Raw genomic sequence first — 15673 nt, forward strand, 5'->3', positions numbered from 1 at the left:
ATAGCCGTAGCATGAACATCTGAGGAACCGGTGGTTACGGAGACACGGCTAGTAATTTCAGGTCAGCGTAACTACAATCGGCTCCATCATACGCCGGTTCCGCGACGCTGGCCTGTGACACACACCTGGCGCTTATACAGACCAAAAATACCACACTAAGATCGCGTCGGAAACATTTACACTCTCGTAAACACACCCCATTTGCGAACAGAATGACTGCTCCACACAAACAGGAATTTCAAACGCCCACAAACGGTAAATCTCAGTCGTGAACGTGCCGCAAAAGCAGCGGCGGCACTGGGGAGCAGGGCGCGGACTCCCGCGCCTGCTTTCGAAACGGGCCGCTAGGGGGACTTCAGTGGCGCCCCTACAGGCCTCGCTCGAGGCGTATAAAAGGTCGATACGGCCGCTGTCCCCTTTTTCCATTTTCAGCGTATTTGTGCCAGCTCATACTGGAGAAAACGTTGAGCCGCATCCGTCCCGCAGATTAGGCGGCTGTCGTGTGCTCAGGGGCGCCTTGGCCACAGGGCTCCTTGTTGTCTGTATACACCAATAAATAGTGAATAATTTATGCAGTTTTCTCCGAGTGAGTGGAAACCGAAAAACCCAAATTTAAGCCGACATTGAAAGGGAAAGTAATAGAATGAGCCCCAGCTTTGCTGTGAAATTTTAGGAGATACTCTGGTGGGCTCTTTTTGGCTGCGGCGACCTGTACAGAAAACTGTCATGCTTCAGGGGAAAACTCATTAAATATTCACTGTGCGTGAATATTCCCTTATTTGTTCTGAGCTTTGCTTCTGAAGATACCGGAGAGCGTACGGGGAGGAAAGACAAATGTTGTTAAAAGCGTACCTTGCTGCGCTTGTCATCTCCATGTCAAGCGCAAATGTCGCTTCAGACTTGTGCTTCCTTAGTTGCAAAGAGCGCGCTCACATGGCGGCCGAATCGCTCGCGGTGTGCGGGTACGTTTTCCTTCACAAGTTCAAATAAACGCGGAATAGGCCGCCACAAATGAGAAGAAAACACAAGCACCGGAGACACAGAACAGAACCATAGTCATGACTCGTGACGCATTCTTAGGCGCAGTTATTTCCTTTTGATCTTGTTGCCCTCTCACCATGCACTCTGTTTTGTTCCAAATTTTGAAAATCTCCAGATGCTCTCGAATACTCGTACTTGCGGGCATAAATACGTAACGCTTGGCAGTTGCGATCGTCTACTAAACGCAGGGCGAGCAAGATCAATGCGTGGATGGGATGATTTTGCGCGCATTTCTCTTGTTTCAGCATTTTGTGTGGGGCAGTTAAAAAAGGATCCATGAAAATTAAGGCCCCACACTATCGAAAAAAATGCGGGAAGGTTGTGAGCCTGATAACCGGACTGATGGTTCTATTGCACACATTTTTGACTTCCCCTACAAAAAATCATGAACCCCTTCGTCTAACGACGGTGATGTTTTAACGCGAAGCTTTCTCGTGATGGATTGGTTGGCCGATCCCACACTGCAAGCATGTGCTGCTCTAGAGGTATGTACCGCTTTTCTAGAGTAACTGCAGCAGCTCTCGGGTATGCACTCCGTAAGATTAACGTTTGGGTTTGGGGCTACGGCGAATCGGTACCGGCTGCTTGGCATGACTACTTTTTCGAGTAAGTGCCGGTTGAAGGTGTTAAACCTCAAAATGTGGCGTTAGTCCTAACGTCCTAGGGATAACATGCAGAACAATGCCAGTCTCATCGTACGTCGAGCTGTGGGTTCCGGCTATCGACGCTAACCTCAGAACATGACGTTATACGCAGCGCATTCGCACTCGTGAGTCGCCTCCTCCCTCTGCTGCACAGCAACATTTAGCGGTGGGGCCTAACCAAGTTCTTACCAAGCTTCACAGGGAAGCGTTTTATGTTGTCTGCACTTCACCCAAGATCATCATCGCCGCCAGAGAAAGTTGGTTTTCCTGCGCTTCGTTTTAATAACTGAATAATAACTGAATATGCAGGAAAGTATGTATACGACCCGTATTTAACAGCCATTACTTGAATTCCTGTTTACTCTTCGTAAAGTACGCTCTATACCAAGAAATTGTAGGTAGCTAACAAATGAAGCTAAACAATTCATGAGAACCCAGAACCAGATTTGTGGTTGTATATGTGCGCACCCAAAATTCAGCTGCAAACACCACAGCACATTATTAGACGCATCTGGCTCCCATGCAACCTAAGCCTGTCCTGTGGTTGCGCTTCACAAAAATGCACTCGGCTGACCATTGATTGATTGATTGTAGGGTTTGACGCGCCGACGCAACGCAGGCGATGAGGCGCGCCGTAGTGGAGGGCTCCGGATTAATTTTGACCACCTGGGGATCTTTAACGTGCGCCGAAATCTCGTACACACGGGCGTTTGTGCTTTTCGCCTCCATCAGAAAAGCGGCCGCCGCGGCCGGGAATCGAACCCGCGACCTCGTGCTCAGCAGCGCAACGCCTTAGCCACTGAGCCACCGCGGCGGGTACTCGGCTGACCAGCACATGTCACCGTCCAAACAAATTCGTTCGTTAACCGCATTGTGCGTACCATGTGGCTCAGAAATGGGTTTTGCGCTGTGCCAGTGCGAATTGCAGAACTTCATGCTCACATTACATAATCTCGCTTGGCGGAGCAAACTTCTAAGTCAAATCTTATGCTCGAAATCATCATGCCCAAATTTTATTTTTGGTTGCATGGATTGGTCTGGTCAACCGAATGAATTGCGATGGAACTTTTCAGCTAAACATCAACAAAACATAGCGGGCACTCGTAAAAACCTCGACAAAATATCGACACGAAATTCACTTGAATCTCCACTGGAACTCAACGGGAATTCGATGTAATAAACTCAACTGAAAATCGGTGAACCCACGGCGGCCACTTTTCCTCGAAAACTCAACAAATCCTCAAAAGAATTACAACAGAACTTCTTTGGGTACCCAATAATATTTGTTGAGTCAATTCAATAAAGTTTCGACTGAAACTCAACTAAAATTTTTGTACGGGCACAGACTTTTGTCTTGGAGGATATGGGCGTTTTTCAAGACTAAAGATTTTATTTTGCGCAGTTTGAGTGGATAGGACAGACGAAGAAAGCTGTGAGCGCAGCTTGACGGTTCCCCAGCCCTTCCAACGCAAGGTTGCAGCATGGGAAAGCGACAACAGAGGCATAATTGCTGAAGTGTGAATACAAAGGTGATATGCATGCACCACAAGCATGGATATCGAAACTGTAATTACCGTGTACAGCCAAAACGAAAAAAAAAACAATATCCAGGTACAGCAAAACACAGAAGGCTTTTTTGTGGATGAAAAAAAAAAGAAAATAAAAACAATAGAAAAGCTAGCAACTTGCTATTAGACGGGCACTAGACAGGTAATACATGGGCGGACAATTGAAGATGGTGCACGTACAGTTAAAAAAAAAGTTTTGTTTACTGAAATATATTTCTTCGACGGTATGACGAAATGCTAAAGCAACGTACGCCGTTAACCTGCAAGGTTCAGAAGGCCTCCACATGGGGCCCTGATTTATTTTCCCAACAGTTTTGATGCCAGTAAGAGCTCGCCGGCTGGGGGCCTTTCTGCATATTCGTACGCCCGCTATCCTGCATGCACAAATACGCGGGAAAAGGAACGCGCGTCTTCAGGAATATGCGCAGGACCATCCAGTTATATTAATGCGAAACACGAACAGCGGCACACGGTTGTGGAGAGTTGTTTACGTAACCAGACGAGTGGCCATCTGCTGGAACGGCCTACCGACGACGGGACGACGCTTATACTTGGCGGGTTCAGGAACCCCGGGCACAAACCGCGCCGTCTAAGAGGTCGGACCAGGGTCACCACACAGGTGAGTGACGCCGTTTGCATATCGCCGCTACCAATTTTTTTTTTTTGCTGCCTTACTCTTCTAGCGCCTTGTTTGCACAGGGGCCATTCCCAGTTTCGTTGGTACGGAGCGGAGATGGAGGGTCACTGACCTTCTCTGAAGGAGTGCCTTGCCTGCGAAATATTTCGCGCGTCTTGCAGTGTAAGAACCTTTTCCAGGGGACACGTTGAGATATGACCTATGACCTACGACCTGTTGGTGTGAACTGTTCGCCTATCCTGTGACCTAGGATGTATGAATACATCAACTTTCACTCTAAGGCAACCGCATGGTCCAGCTTCCTCACAATGCACTCTAGTGAACAATTCATGCCGCCACGAAAATTGGCCGAATGAAAGCAATGACGATACCATTTGACTCAAAAATTAAACCTTTTCCACTCAACGTGAAAGCGGTCGGAAGTGCAGAACAGTGATGCGTCACAAGGGAAGTGGCGCCGTTCTCCACTCTTTGCTACCACCTCTCACTCTCTTCCCATCGCTGTCTCCCTCCTCTCTTGGTGAGGTTTGTTCAATGCAATTTAATTTTCCCGCCTTCTCAGTGCTCGCATGCGTTGTCTTGGGACAGATCGCATCCTTTTCTTTATCTTTTGTTTCTTGTTCTGCCTGTAACAGCACGAGCGGGAGTTCTGTTCTTTCTGGGCTTGTTTTCATCTCGAACGTGCCGCCTTTCACCGCCATTTTGAACGCGTCGACTTTTTTTTTTTTCTTCCGCAGTCACTTGTTTTTCCCTTATTATCGTAAACAGACAACCCAACGAGCATTCCTGACTAAACGAACGCGGGGACTGCCGATTAAGTACACATATTTTGCCTCAAATATACCTGCAGTTTTCTTTACCCAAAAAATGGGGACATGTAGCCTAGTGCAAACGTTTCCAGAAGTGTCGAACGGTCCTGCGTATATAAACCTCTTGTTCAATTACCGTCTTAATTTCCTACCGGAAAGCTAAATCGAGTGTCAAGCGGGTATATTTTCGAAGCCTCGTCTGTTTAAATGCGCGACGCCGCAGGGCTCTATTTTGGGTGCGTAACATCGCATGATTGCGGTGGCTAGGTAGCGTGACATCGGACGGGCTAAAACGACAAGCCGGGCACCTAAAGTGCCCTGCACTTAAAAAGGGATTTGCGCCTTTTCACTGCGCAATGCAGAGTATACGCTTGCAATGCGTGATGCCATATCACAGACCGAACCTTTGAGTAGGCTCGACACCTTCGTTCACCGAACTTTGATTTACTTCATAAAATGGTCATTTGAGTGCATTGTGGTGAAGCGGAACCAAAGGATATTTTTAAAGAGTATGACGGCATTAACTGCCTCTATTACCTACGCGGCCAAAGAGTTCAGCATCCAGTGACACGTGCATTTATATGGCTATCGGTCTCTGAATATTTCATTGCAGGCTCCGCTTTTATCATAGACCTATCCGCGTTGTGGCAGCGCAGTGTGAAGCTGAGGTGTTTTGGCGTTATGTGTTCTGTCTTGGGTTTGATTTCACGCCGCGTTAAATAACAAAACAAAAAATACCCAAAAAAACTCGGCCACCGTCGTAATTTAGATGAGACGGCGTAAAGGTCCCGGGTGGTTCGATTCCCGGGATCGTGTTCGATTCCCCCGCACTCCCAACGAGTTAACGCGTCCACACAAGTCCCGATTAATAGAGTCGTTCGCTTCCCACTGGAACCTGCTTGTTTGCGTCTGTCACTAGACAACACTGAAGCGGTGAAAATTTAAATAGGATTGGTGGAGTTTGTCGGTAATAGCATGCCGGACATTGCGCGGCAGTGAATCTGGCCTTCAAGTAGCCGGTACCTGTATGCTCTGCACATGACATTTGCCTTCCCCTACGACCTTTGAGCGAAGCCTGAAGGCAAAGCCTGTACTGGTGAGTGAACTCATGTTCTTCTACAATTTTTGTGACGTTCGTGGGGTTGCTGTGTCTGTATAGTCATCCGCAGCGTAGTTCTTCTGGGCTCTGCTCCTTAGTGCTGTGCTCCTGCTGCCATGTGGTCAAGCAGCGTGTGCGTTCACGATTTGAAAGTGGTGGTACCGTGCATTTTGGTGGGCACGACAGGATCGGTGGCCCTCTCGTGTTCTAGCGGCATGCTTTAAGGTATTTTAGTATGGTGTACGCTCACGTTCCGTCCGCGTGTGGATGGGCAGGTGGACGTGCGTGGCCGTGCGGGTACGAACTGGCCAAATTGCTATGAACTGGCCGAAGGTGAACCAATATGTAGGGGTATTTAATTTTGCATTCTACAAATTAGCTTTTTCTGCAAAAAGTATGATTTTTGGATTGGTATGAACAGTATGAAAGTATTTTTGGATTGGCTGCAAACCTGCCATACCTTTGCTGGAGCGGGTGTTGTTCCCCAGGTTAGTCTTTTTATTTTTTGGAAGGGGGGGTGGGGGCATGGAAACAGAATTTGAAGAATTGGGCGCCTTGCGACTTAGCATGTTTCCCTCCCTTGGCCTAGCATTTACCCCTCTCCACTTCACTGATCATGGTAGGTTTCTCTTCACGATCCGCATGCTTAAACAGCTCCGCTGTTAAAAAAAATGGGGCTGCTTGCACTAATGGTGCAAGGCTAGAGAGAAAGCACAGCTGGCGTACCCTATCTCTTCGTGGGAGACACGGCTGTTCCCCATGACTAGCAGGCCCGGATCGTTTCATCCGCAGGATTTTACATCTCTCCCAGAGTGGACCACGTTAGCCTGCGCTAGAACCCGCGGCAACCGGCTTCGCGAACTCGTCGGCGTCTGTGCTCCCCACTTCAGGCGCGAACGCACGGGAACAGGCGTGGAGAACAGCAAGCTAGAGATCACGCCACAAGCGCTAGGCAGAGTGTTCTCGAAGGTCGAGCTGGCAGACGCCGGGAGCTCCTCACGAGGCGCACGCTCACGTGCGCTCGGTATTTCTACTTGCTATTTTTTTTCTGGTAATGCCCGACGGTGGAACTAAAAGCTTAAACTGTTAAAAAAAGAGCAAAAGCGCTTACTCCTAACAAGAATTGTCAGCACAAGTATACAGTATAACCGTAATGGAAGAATTTAGACCTTTTTAAGCGAAGCATGAAATAACTGACTTGAACGGGCTGTGTGTGTGTGCTAAACGCCATACAGTAAATCTCACCTGGAGCTCTGGTGACGATGATGATGAACTGAATTCCCTTTCGCAGGTCTATGGGTATGCCGCAGGTGATTCGTTCGGCCGAGGAGCAGGCGGTTATGCGGGCACGCGCTCGTGAGCGAAAAAAAAACCCAACTAACAAAATAAAAATAAAAAATGGAAAAGGATATGAGAAAGGTAAAAACAAAATAAACGATTATAAATATTAGAAAAGGTTATATTAAAGAAACGATTACAAAATTGGAAGCAACATTTAATACTTAAATCAAAAGTAACTTAAATTTAAATTTATATGAATTTAAAATAACAAGAACGTATGCTATTTAAATAGAAGCAAAGGGAAACATAGAAGTAGTGAAAAGGTGCTCTAAATCAAGCTCGGCCTTAGTTTTCGTGGTACATTGCGTGTTCATCATCAAGCTTCGCGTGTTTTGCATTTTCGTTTAGGAAAGAGATGTTTGATATTTTTTTGTTGCATGATAAACAAAATATATTGAGGTTATAATGGGTTTAATGTCGCGAATAATTCATATAACGGGTTAGCGGTGATAGGTTTTCTAACGAAGGGTTAACCTTTAGGTTCGTAGTGTGGTCATTCTGAAGTTTTCCAGAGACAATATGCCCAGACCCGCCTCGTAGTTTTCTTAATAGTCGACCTGCATTTTATGTCTTCCCTTAAGACACGACTTTGATTTGTTAATGCCTTTCCATTCAGCCTTACAACAACACAGAATGAAAGTGACTTAATACCCAACGCATGCAAGCGCTGCGGGGTTACGACGGGAGTCCCTGATAATTGTTACCAGGAGCTGAGTTCGTTAACTCTAGCAGCGGAACGCTCGTATTGCAAAGGCTAATATTTTCGGCGCTGGCGCATGCAGGAGGAAGAGGACGGGGGGAAAGAGCGTCCCCCAACCCCCCGAAATGTTTGATCCCGGGAGGAGGCTGGGAAAGACGTAAATAACTCGGTCTGTCAGCAAATAATGAGTATGAATAATTGTTTTTTTGTGTGGATAAGCTACGCACCAACCATATGTGGCTTCGACGCATGTTCTCACCACGCAGGTGTGCAATTTTTCAATTTCAGTGGAACCAAAATAGATAAAATAATCGGAAAGTAATCCGGAGTACGACGTCATCTCGAAGTATTTGTAATTTCAAATTGTGTAAATTGTGTGCTTTGGCTTTTTATTTTGTTTATGCGTTCCGTTTACGTTTTAGGGGAATCCGTACGCCCCCCCCCCCCCCCCCCCCTTCCTTTCTTCGAAGTGATGTCCTGCGTACGTCACTGCCCCTTGAGCTTCCGCATTCCCAGCAAACCCGCGCTGTAAATGACACTACCTCTGGCTGGCGACGATGCGCCTATCGGAGGCGACGCTGAGCCGGAGCCTCGAGTCGGCGTGCGAGTCGAGCGGCCTCAAGCGGGTGACCGGCGAGAAGGCGAGGCGAGGCTTCCACAGGCGCCCGGCTAGCCGCTCGGGTAACTCGGCGGCCTGCTGCAGCCCGGCGCCAGTGGGCAGCAGCCGCGTCAGGTTGAGCCGCGCGTCCAGCCACGAGTACTCCAGCTGGCCCGTGAAGCTCAGCTGCTGCATTGGGTGCGCGAGGAAGCGATCGGGAGCGAACGCTCGGGGAGGGCGCTGAAAATAGTACCCACGCTTCCACTACCACCTCTGCTACAGTGACCTTAGCACGACGACACCGGTGTCGTAAACTAGCACACATTGCGTGTCCTATAGGTGGTATTCATTTAAAAGTTTATCCGTCAATTTCCTCGATTTGCAAAACTGGAAACGGCCACGGACATGGCTGATGCGCCACGGACATGGCGTGGTTAAGTTGGCTACGCCCGCACGCCGAAAAAAAAAAGCACGGCGTGCGTCGTCTGTTCCGTTTCAAACCGATTCTCGGCGGTGGTGGCAACAGAGATGTTAATAATCGCACTAACATTGGACTCGAGGAATTACGTAGCGTTCGGAGGTGTAGAATTCAGAACGTCCAACAGAAAACATGTGGTTAGCACGGACAAGTACCGCCATCCCGCGGAGCCCGACGTAACCAGTGACGGCGCACTCACACAGTTACCTGCATGAGTGCCTCGCCAGTGAATACAAGCCATAGCTAGTCCATGAGTACCAATGCGAACTACTGTTTAAGAAATTGCAGTAGGTCGGCCTCACCGCAACGTTCCGATACGACAAACCAGCGCGGCCAAATGTGCGAATTTGGCGAAAAACGAGGCCCACTCAGCATGCGATTAGAGCAAAAAAAAAAAAAAAAAAACAATACCCACTAAAACAAAAGCGCGAAGGCACACATAGGGCTGTTGTTGCTGCGCAGATTCATTCTTTTTTTTTTTTTTATCCAGTCGCACGCTAGAAATCGTCATTTGCCAAAATCGCACATCTAGTGGCGCTGATTTGTCGTTTCGGAGCGTTGCGGCGAAGCCGACCGGCTGCAATTCCTTACAGTGTACTTTCTTAGAGGTTTAACAGTAAATCATATTTTATTTTGCACAACCCTCAAGTTAATTGAGGATGCAGAGACTGAATGTACCTCGTCTCTTACCCTGGGACCTCCAGTGTAACTCCTGTTCCCGTATTTCTACTTCCATCACTTCGGTGGCTTTCGTCTACTCCAATCAGTTAACACCCGTTAGAGACGCTCGGTGACGATGGCCAGGCGACTTGGCCTTTTGTACCCAGAGATAAAGGACTTACTAAACTTAGTTCATTTGCAAACGAACGAAAACGGGCTGAAGGAAGCGCCTACGATCCCAATTGTGTGCAATGCTATTTCGGATCCTTTCGGTCTTCTTTTTGAAGGTGAGGGTCTTGAATTTACCTAAAAACGTGAGGAGATCGGCTACACTTTCTTTCATGGTAACAGCGTGGCCTGCTTTGCTTTGCTTATTTTTGTGTGTTTTCATGCCAGAACTGCCATTAAGTAAAAGAGTCACATACTTTTATAATTACGCGCACCTATGCTTTTAAATATTTCGTTACGGCACTCCTCCCACTTACAACTTTATGGTCTCACGAAGGCGCCTATCTGACAAATGTTTTAAGAACACCGAAAAAAGAACTACAGGAAAGCAGATAGTAAAGAGGTTGGCCGGTAAAGAAAATTGATTGACAAGTATTATCTGAAAAGGGAGAAATCCGGCTGATGCTAGATTTCTCCGCAAGTGAGAGAAGCAACACCGACGACGTCAGGCCTTAACGAACCGATTATCAGAGCTGGTGTAACGTACCTGGTTTACGGGACACACGTCAAACGTGCTTTCGATGAAGAACTGGAAGTAGATGACAGTTGGGTCTCCTGGGAGGGTGGAGGAGTAGTGTCATAACATTTCTATGCTGTCGTGTAGAATGAATGCGCCAGAAAAGGCCACTGTTATACCGAAACCTTCGCGCTAGCGGCTCTTACAAAATCTTCTACTGTCATGAATCTAGATTACGCCACCGAATTTAAAAATATACCGGGTGCGCGAGGTATTTGAGAACAGAACATTGGCGTCAGGCGCAGCAGAACATCTCTAGCAAAATCAGACATATTTTTACCAACCTTTGTGAAGTTCTTCTATTATGCTTTATTTCCATAAATACTCAATGAATCCGCCACCGGCAGCAATAAGCGATTCGTATATCTTCCTTAGGAAGGTGCCAACCTTTCCTTGAATAAGCCGTCGAGAGCGTTAAATCTGGAAATGAATGTTCTCATCCAGAAAGCGAACAGACCATAAAACTAATAATTAAGCAAACAAGTTGACATTTGCAGTACAGTGCGCGCATTTTCAAAGCGTGTTTATGCGATATTTATGAAATACGCTTGTGCGGACCTGGCGCAGTTTCTTTTTTGTGGCATAAGATGGCTTTGCAGATCCTTTCAGCACTCAATTAGGGAATGATCGATTCACCACCTGAATATACATTATGCCGTAAGGGACAGGGGAAATTTTCTCCTGTGGGCGACAGATGACTGTAAAGATTTATCGACCGGGAAACCGTAGTTTTACCATTGCTACTAGAGTTAGGGCAGATTTAAAAGTCGTGGGAAAATACTTGTTTTGTTTCCTGGACTTAATACCAGCTTTTTATAAAGCACCGCAATCTTATTTTAATTACAAAAAGAGGTGTTACAGCCCAGTGATTATGCGGTTCAACGTGCCGACGCTACACAGGCGATGAGGCGCGCCGTATAGTGGAGGGCTCCGGATTAATTTCCACCACCTGGGGATCTTTAACGGGCGCCGAAATCTCGAACACGCGGGTGTTTTCGCTTTTCGCCTCCATTAGAAAAGCGGTCGCCGTTGACAGGAATCGAACCCGCGTCCTTGGGCGCAGCAGCACAACGCCTTAGCCACTGAGCCACGGCGGCAGGTGCTTCGGAGATTTCACGGTCTGTGTTTGATGCTCAGTACTGTCGAGTTAATCTTCTTCTACGAACCTGTGTCGAAAATTTCCCCGCATGCACACACAAAAAAATGCATGGTCAGCTAGATGGGCAGCGAGCGGGTCTATTAGGGGCGAATCTCCTTAGGGGCTGGGGCTGTTGCCGTCTCCTGTCATCGCCGTCGTAATCGTCGTCTCATGTTGTCACGGTACAAAAACACCCCGGGATACTCATTTACGCCTCGCGCTACAACGTAAGGCGTACTAAAAAAATCACTGGGACAGTCGTGTACGCCTCGCGCTGGAGCGCTTAGTGCTTTAGAGACAAGAGACTTTTACAGCAAAGCTGTACACCTATACTCCCCAACAGTTTCATCTCCGTTAGCAAAAACGCGAAGGCGCCAAGAATACACGTATACACTGTTTGCTCCACCCCTCCCCAGGTTGCACGTTGGTGGAAATGGCCCGGGATATTTTGTAGAGAGAAAGAGAGAAAGAGAGGGGGAGATAGAGAGGCTTTATGAATATTGAAGAAGAGTGTCAAGTACGTAAACGAACGATTCGTCTCCAGCTTCTACGAATTATTCAGTTCGAAATTAAGACTAAAGCCATGTTCAGACTACGGACACAAAAGACGTATGGTGAGCTATGGGCGTTAAAAAACAGCCTGTCACGCAGTCCAGTTGGCTGAGACGGGAACCGACGTCGTTCTTTCAAGCTATTACGACAGTTGCGGCAGCCTTCTGAACCGGGCCTAGCTAAGCAAGGCGAAACGTTTTTGTTCCGTTTCACTCCCCTCAAAAACACCTATTTCCCGTCCCTAATTTATACATCAACGCAGATTGGATTCCGTCTACTGATCGCGTGTGTTTTCTTGGAATTATTGTGGATAGCCATCTCAAATTTCATTACCATGTAAATTCAATTTGTACAAAGGTTTCATACGGAATACGTGCCCTGCTCAGGGCTCGATCCTACTTTGATATAAAAACATTAGTAACTATGTATTATGCGTTTATTCATAGCCATTTGATTTATTGTATATCGTCTTGGGGCAGCGCATATTGTAATCATCCCTGGTCTCTTCAAAAACTCAAAAAAAAAAAAGCTTTAAGAATCATTACTTTTTCTTCCCGTCTATCTACTTCTACTCCTCTGTTCATTGAACTTGCGATTTTGCCCCTCCCCTGTCTTTACCAGTTAAATATTGGCACTTTGTTCTTCAAAGTATTGCGTTGTGGAGTCCTGATATCTATTTTCCCTCCTAGCACTATCTCTAACCCAAACTCCACTCGGTTCTCCTCTCGCAACAACTTTCTACTTCCCAAAGTAAGAACTAACTTCGGTAAACAAACTATTCAGTTCTCTTGCTTGCACTTGTGGAATACCTTAAACCAGGACATTAAATCTTCTCATTCTGTCATAACCTTCAAAAAAAAAAAAAAAAACTGAAACTCTACCTATTGTCTTCATTACAGTGATGTGACGCGCCTTATTGCAGTTTTGTTCCTATTGTCACAGCTGATTTTTTGAATATTTGTTCAGTACTCTTTTCTATTATGTTTACTAGTGTTGTCAGTGTAATTTTATATTCATTTTGGTAATTTGTATAGAAGGTCCCGCTTGTGGTTTTTATAACCGTGGGACCTCCTCCTGAATATACTGTGTACCCATATCATGTTTGTTTAATAAAACTTATTTTCAATTCAATTCAAATTCAATTCAACCTTGCTGAAAAAAACAACAACAACAGAAGGCTTCTTAGAAGGTCGACGTGAGCTTTACAAATCAAGGACAGGTTTTTGATCCTAGCAATAGAAAAATATACAGCAAGTACATGTAATGGAAACATATTTAATTGCACTGAGTGATTTCGAAAAATGTGCTTACCCACAGTGACAGTTATATTGTTTTGAATTCTTTAAAGCAAATGCAGGCAAAAAAAAAAGAAGCCAAAGGCACACAGGCACTCACCTTCAGCATCAGTGTACATGGACGGCGGTCTGTAGCGATTATAGTGCTCGTCGGAGAAGTAATGGGCGTCTGGGTCGCAGGAAGGATCGAGCAAGTAGCAGGTGTCGTTGCCCAGCAAAGGGTGCGCTGCTCGGCACGTTGTTACCGCCCACTGCACCGTCCTAGGGAAATCAAAAAACAATTCTGATCTGTCGCACCGTCAGAAAAAAGAACTTGTTTGTTACGGTTTTATTTGGTTGAATTCCTCTGTTGTTTAGACGAAAAACGGAACCGTTTGGATACCGCTTCAGAGATGCAGCATTTTCTGAACCTGTTCAGCGCTACTGTCCTCGAAGATGTGTTTTTTTTTTGTCATTTGTAATTCAACATCAAAGTCCTCTTAAAAATTGGAAGTTTCCCAACTTCGGGTAGTGAAGTAGCGTGAAAATAAATTGAAATAATTTTACAGCAATGCTGTATATGGCTAGTGTTCCGTGCAGAGAACAGTTGTAGCTTTTAAAATCAATATTTCCCCCAAAATAACTAATGGACAATCGGCCGCCAAGACGAAGACGATTTTAAGGTGACACCAGTTTCATTTACCCGGCATAATTCGTTAGTTGACGCAATAACGAATGTAACTTTACGGATGGTGACCTCTGACCTTTTTGGGTGCTCTGAAATGTGAGCCAACCCGCAGGTTTTACGGACGACGCAACAACATAACGAAAGTATGGGCACTACCGACTTCCCGCGTGTCATTCACGGAGATGATTATGAGTTTTTTTTTTGTTCGGGGGCGCGTTCTTAAAAGCATTGTGTCCTGTCATTACCCGTTGAAAACAAAATTTGAAAACAACAGCTCCCTTCAATCGTAGCAGTCCATGCAGCTGGTTGTTAAGCCAATCGTATCAGCGATTTAGAAATCTGTCGTCTCGATGCGCCTTGTTATCCTCGGATTAAGAACTATAATGCTCCTCCGATTTGGGCGATGACTTTTTGGGCGACGTGTCTTCTTTTTCTTACCGTACGTTAAGTCATTTTAATTCGATCCTTGACGACTTAAGCCCCGATCCAGCTTCGCTAGCCGTACTCTGCTCTTAATGAAGAAGAGCGCACTTACACAATCAGTAGCCAAGGAATCCTCCAGCATGCGAGCATTAAGAACGAGTTGGAGATGAGTGGAGTGAGGTGATTCTGGGAATCTTTTTCTTCTTCTCCCGTGATATACCTGGTCATAGCCGCTCACGGTGTACGCCCCTTCCGACATCAACGAGGTTTTCCTGCAAACGCTTTTGTCTTTTTTGGTACGCTGACACCTGCTAACGCGACGCATTGTCTCAAAAGGCAGAGTCGTACCAAAAGGCACCCTGGACAGCAACATTCAAAGTCAGTGCAGCCCGGGCGTTACCGTTGCAATGCAGAACTTTAATTATACGCGGGGAAGAATGCGTAGACCTGATTTAGGGGAGAATTTTTCTAATAAAAAAAACTGTGGTTGATTCCTCTGTCAGAGGAATGGGTAAAACATGAAAGTGAAATGTGTAGCGAAATCTGCAGCTGAGCATAATTTGTGGGTTGGCGGCTGTCTTGTGGATGCGCTTGGCGAACGACATATTGCTGGCGGGTCTTTTCGGCAAAGGCGAACTGGCGTCATTTCCGTGGCGGATATGACGTCACTGAAATCTTGGTGTATTCCGGCATAAAACACTTTAGTGTTAAAATATAAAACCCGAAAACGACAACCCTAAGTATAACGTACTCTTTAGTACTAAAGGTTGCTTCCCCGCAAGAAAACGCTGTGTGCAGGGGTGCACCCTTCACAGGCCGCTCGCTTCGTTGTACTGGCGTCACTTCCGTGACGGATATGACGTCACCGAAATGTTGGTGTATCCCGAAGAAAACACTTTCGTGTTAAAAAAAGGCTGGGAAGTAAACAAAAAGCATAGTTGCTGGGGCTCGAACCCAGAATGTGAGAGTTCTGATCGGCGACACTACTCGCCAGGCAGAGGCCGAACCATCAGCTCGTTTTAGCGATTGATCAAGAAGATTGCGGCAGTGTTCAAAACAGTGTTCCGGTTACACTGGACCGCAGTTGGAGCAACCGGAAGTGTCCAGAGAGAGAGAAACAACTTTTGCTGAGCCCATTTCAGGTGACGCTCGCAGGCGTCAGACGGGGTGGAACCCTATTCACGAGTCCTATATGAGTCCAATAGCTCCTGGCCCCTGGACGCGAGCTCTTGCTGCGTCGATAGGTCGGGACTGGACATCAAGATCTCCCATCGCTCG

The 15673-nt window shown here is 46.6% G+C and overlaps 1 protein-coding gene across 1 annotated transcript in view; it reads right to left on the reverse strand.

Moving 5' to 3' along the window:
• Positions 1-14623, reverse strand: part of LOC144175223 (glycine receptor subunit alpha-2-like) — a 29123-nt gene extending 14500 nt beyond the window's left edge. The window contains exons 1-4 of the mRNA XM_077704330.1: positions 14616-14623; positions 13406-13566; positions 10291-10358; positions 8382-8626 (exon numbers count right to left, since the gene is read on the reverse strand). Coding sequence (XP_077560456.1) covers positions 8382-8626; positions 10291-10358; positions 13406-13566; positions 14616-14623 — 482 coding nt within the window. The remainder of the gene's footprint in view (positions 1-8381; positions 8627-10290; positions 10359-13405; positions 13567-14615) is intronic.
• Positions 14624-15673: the final 1050 nt, after the last annotated feature.

This window comes from Haemaphysalis longicornis, unplaced genomic scaffold (assembly GCF_048455015.1).
Source record: "Haemaphysalis longicornis isolate Haplotype H1 unplaced genomic scaffold, Haemaphysalis longicornis Haplotype H1 scaffold_3, whole genome shotgun sequence".
NCBI lineage: Eukaryota > Metazoa > Arthropoda > Arachnida > Ixodida > Ixodidae > Haemaphysalis > Haemaphysalis longicornis.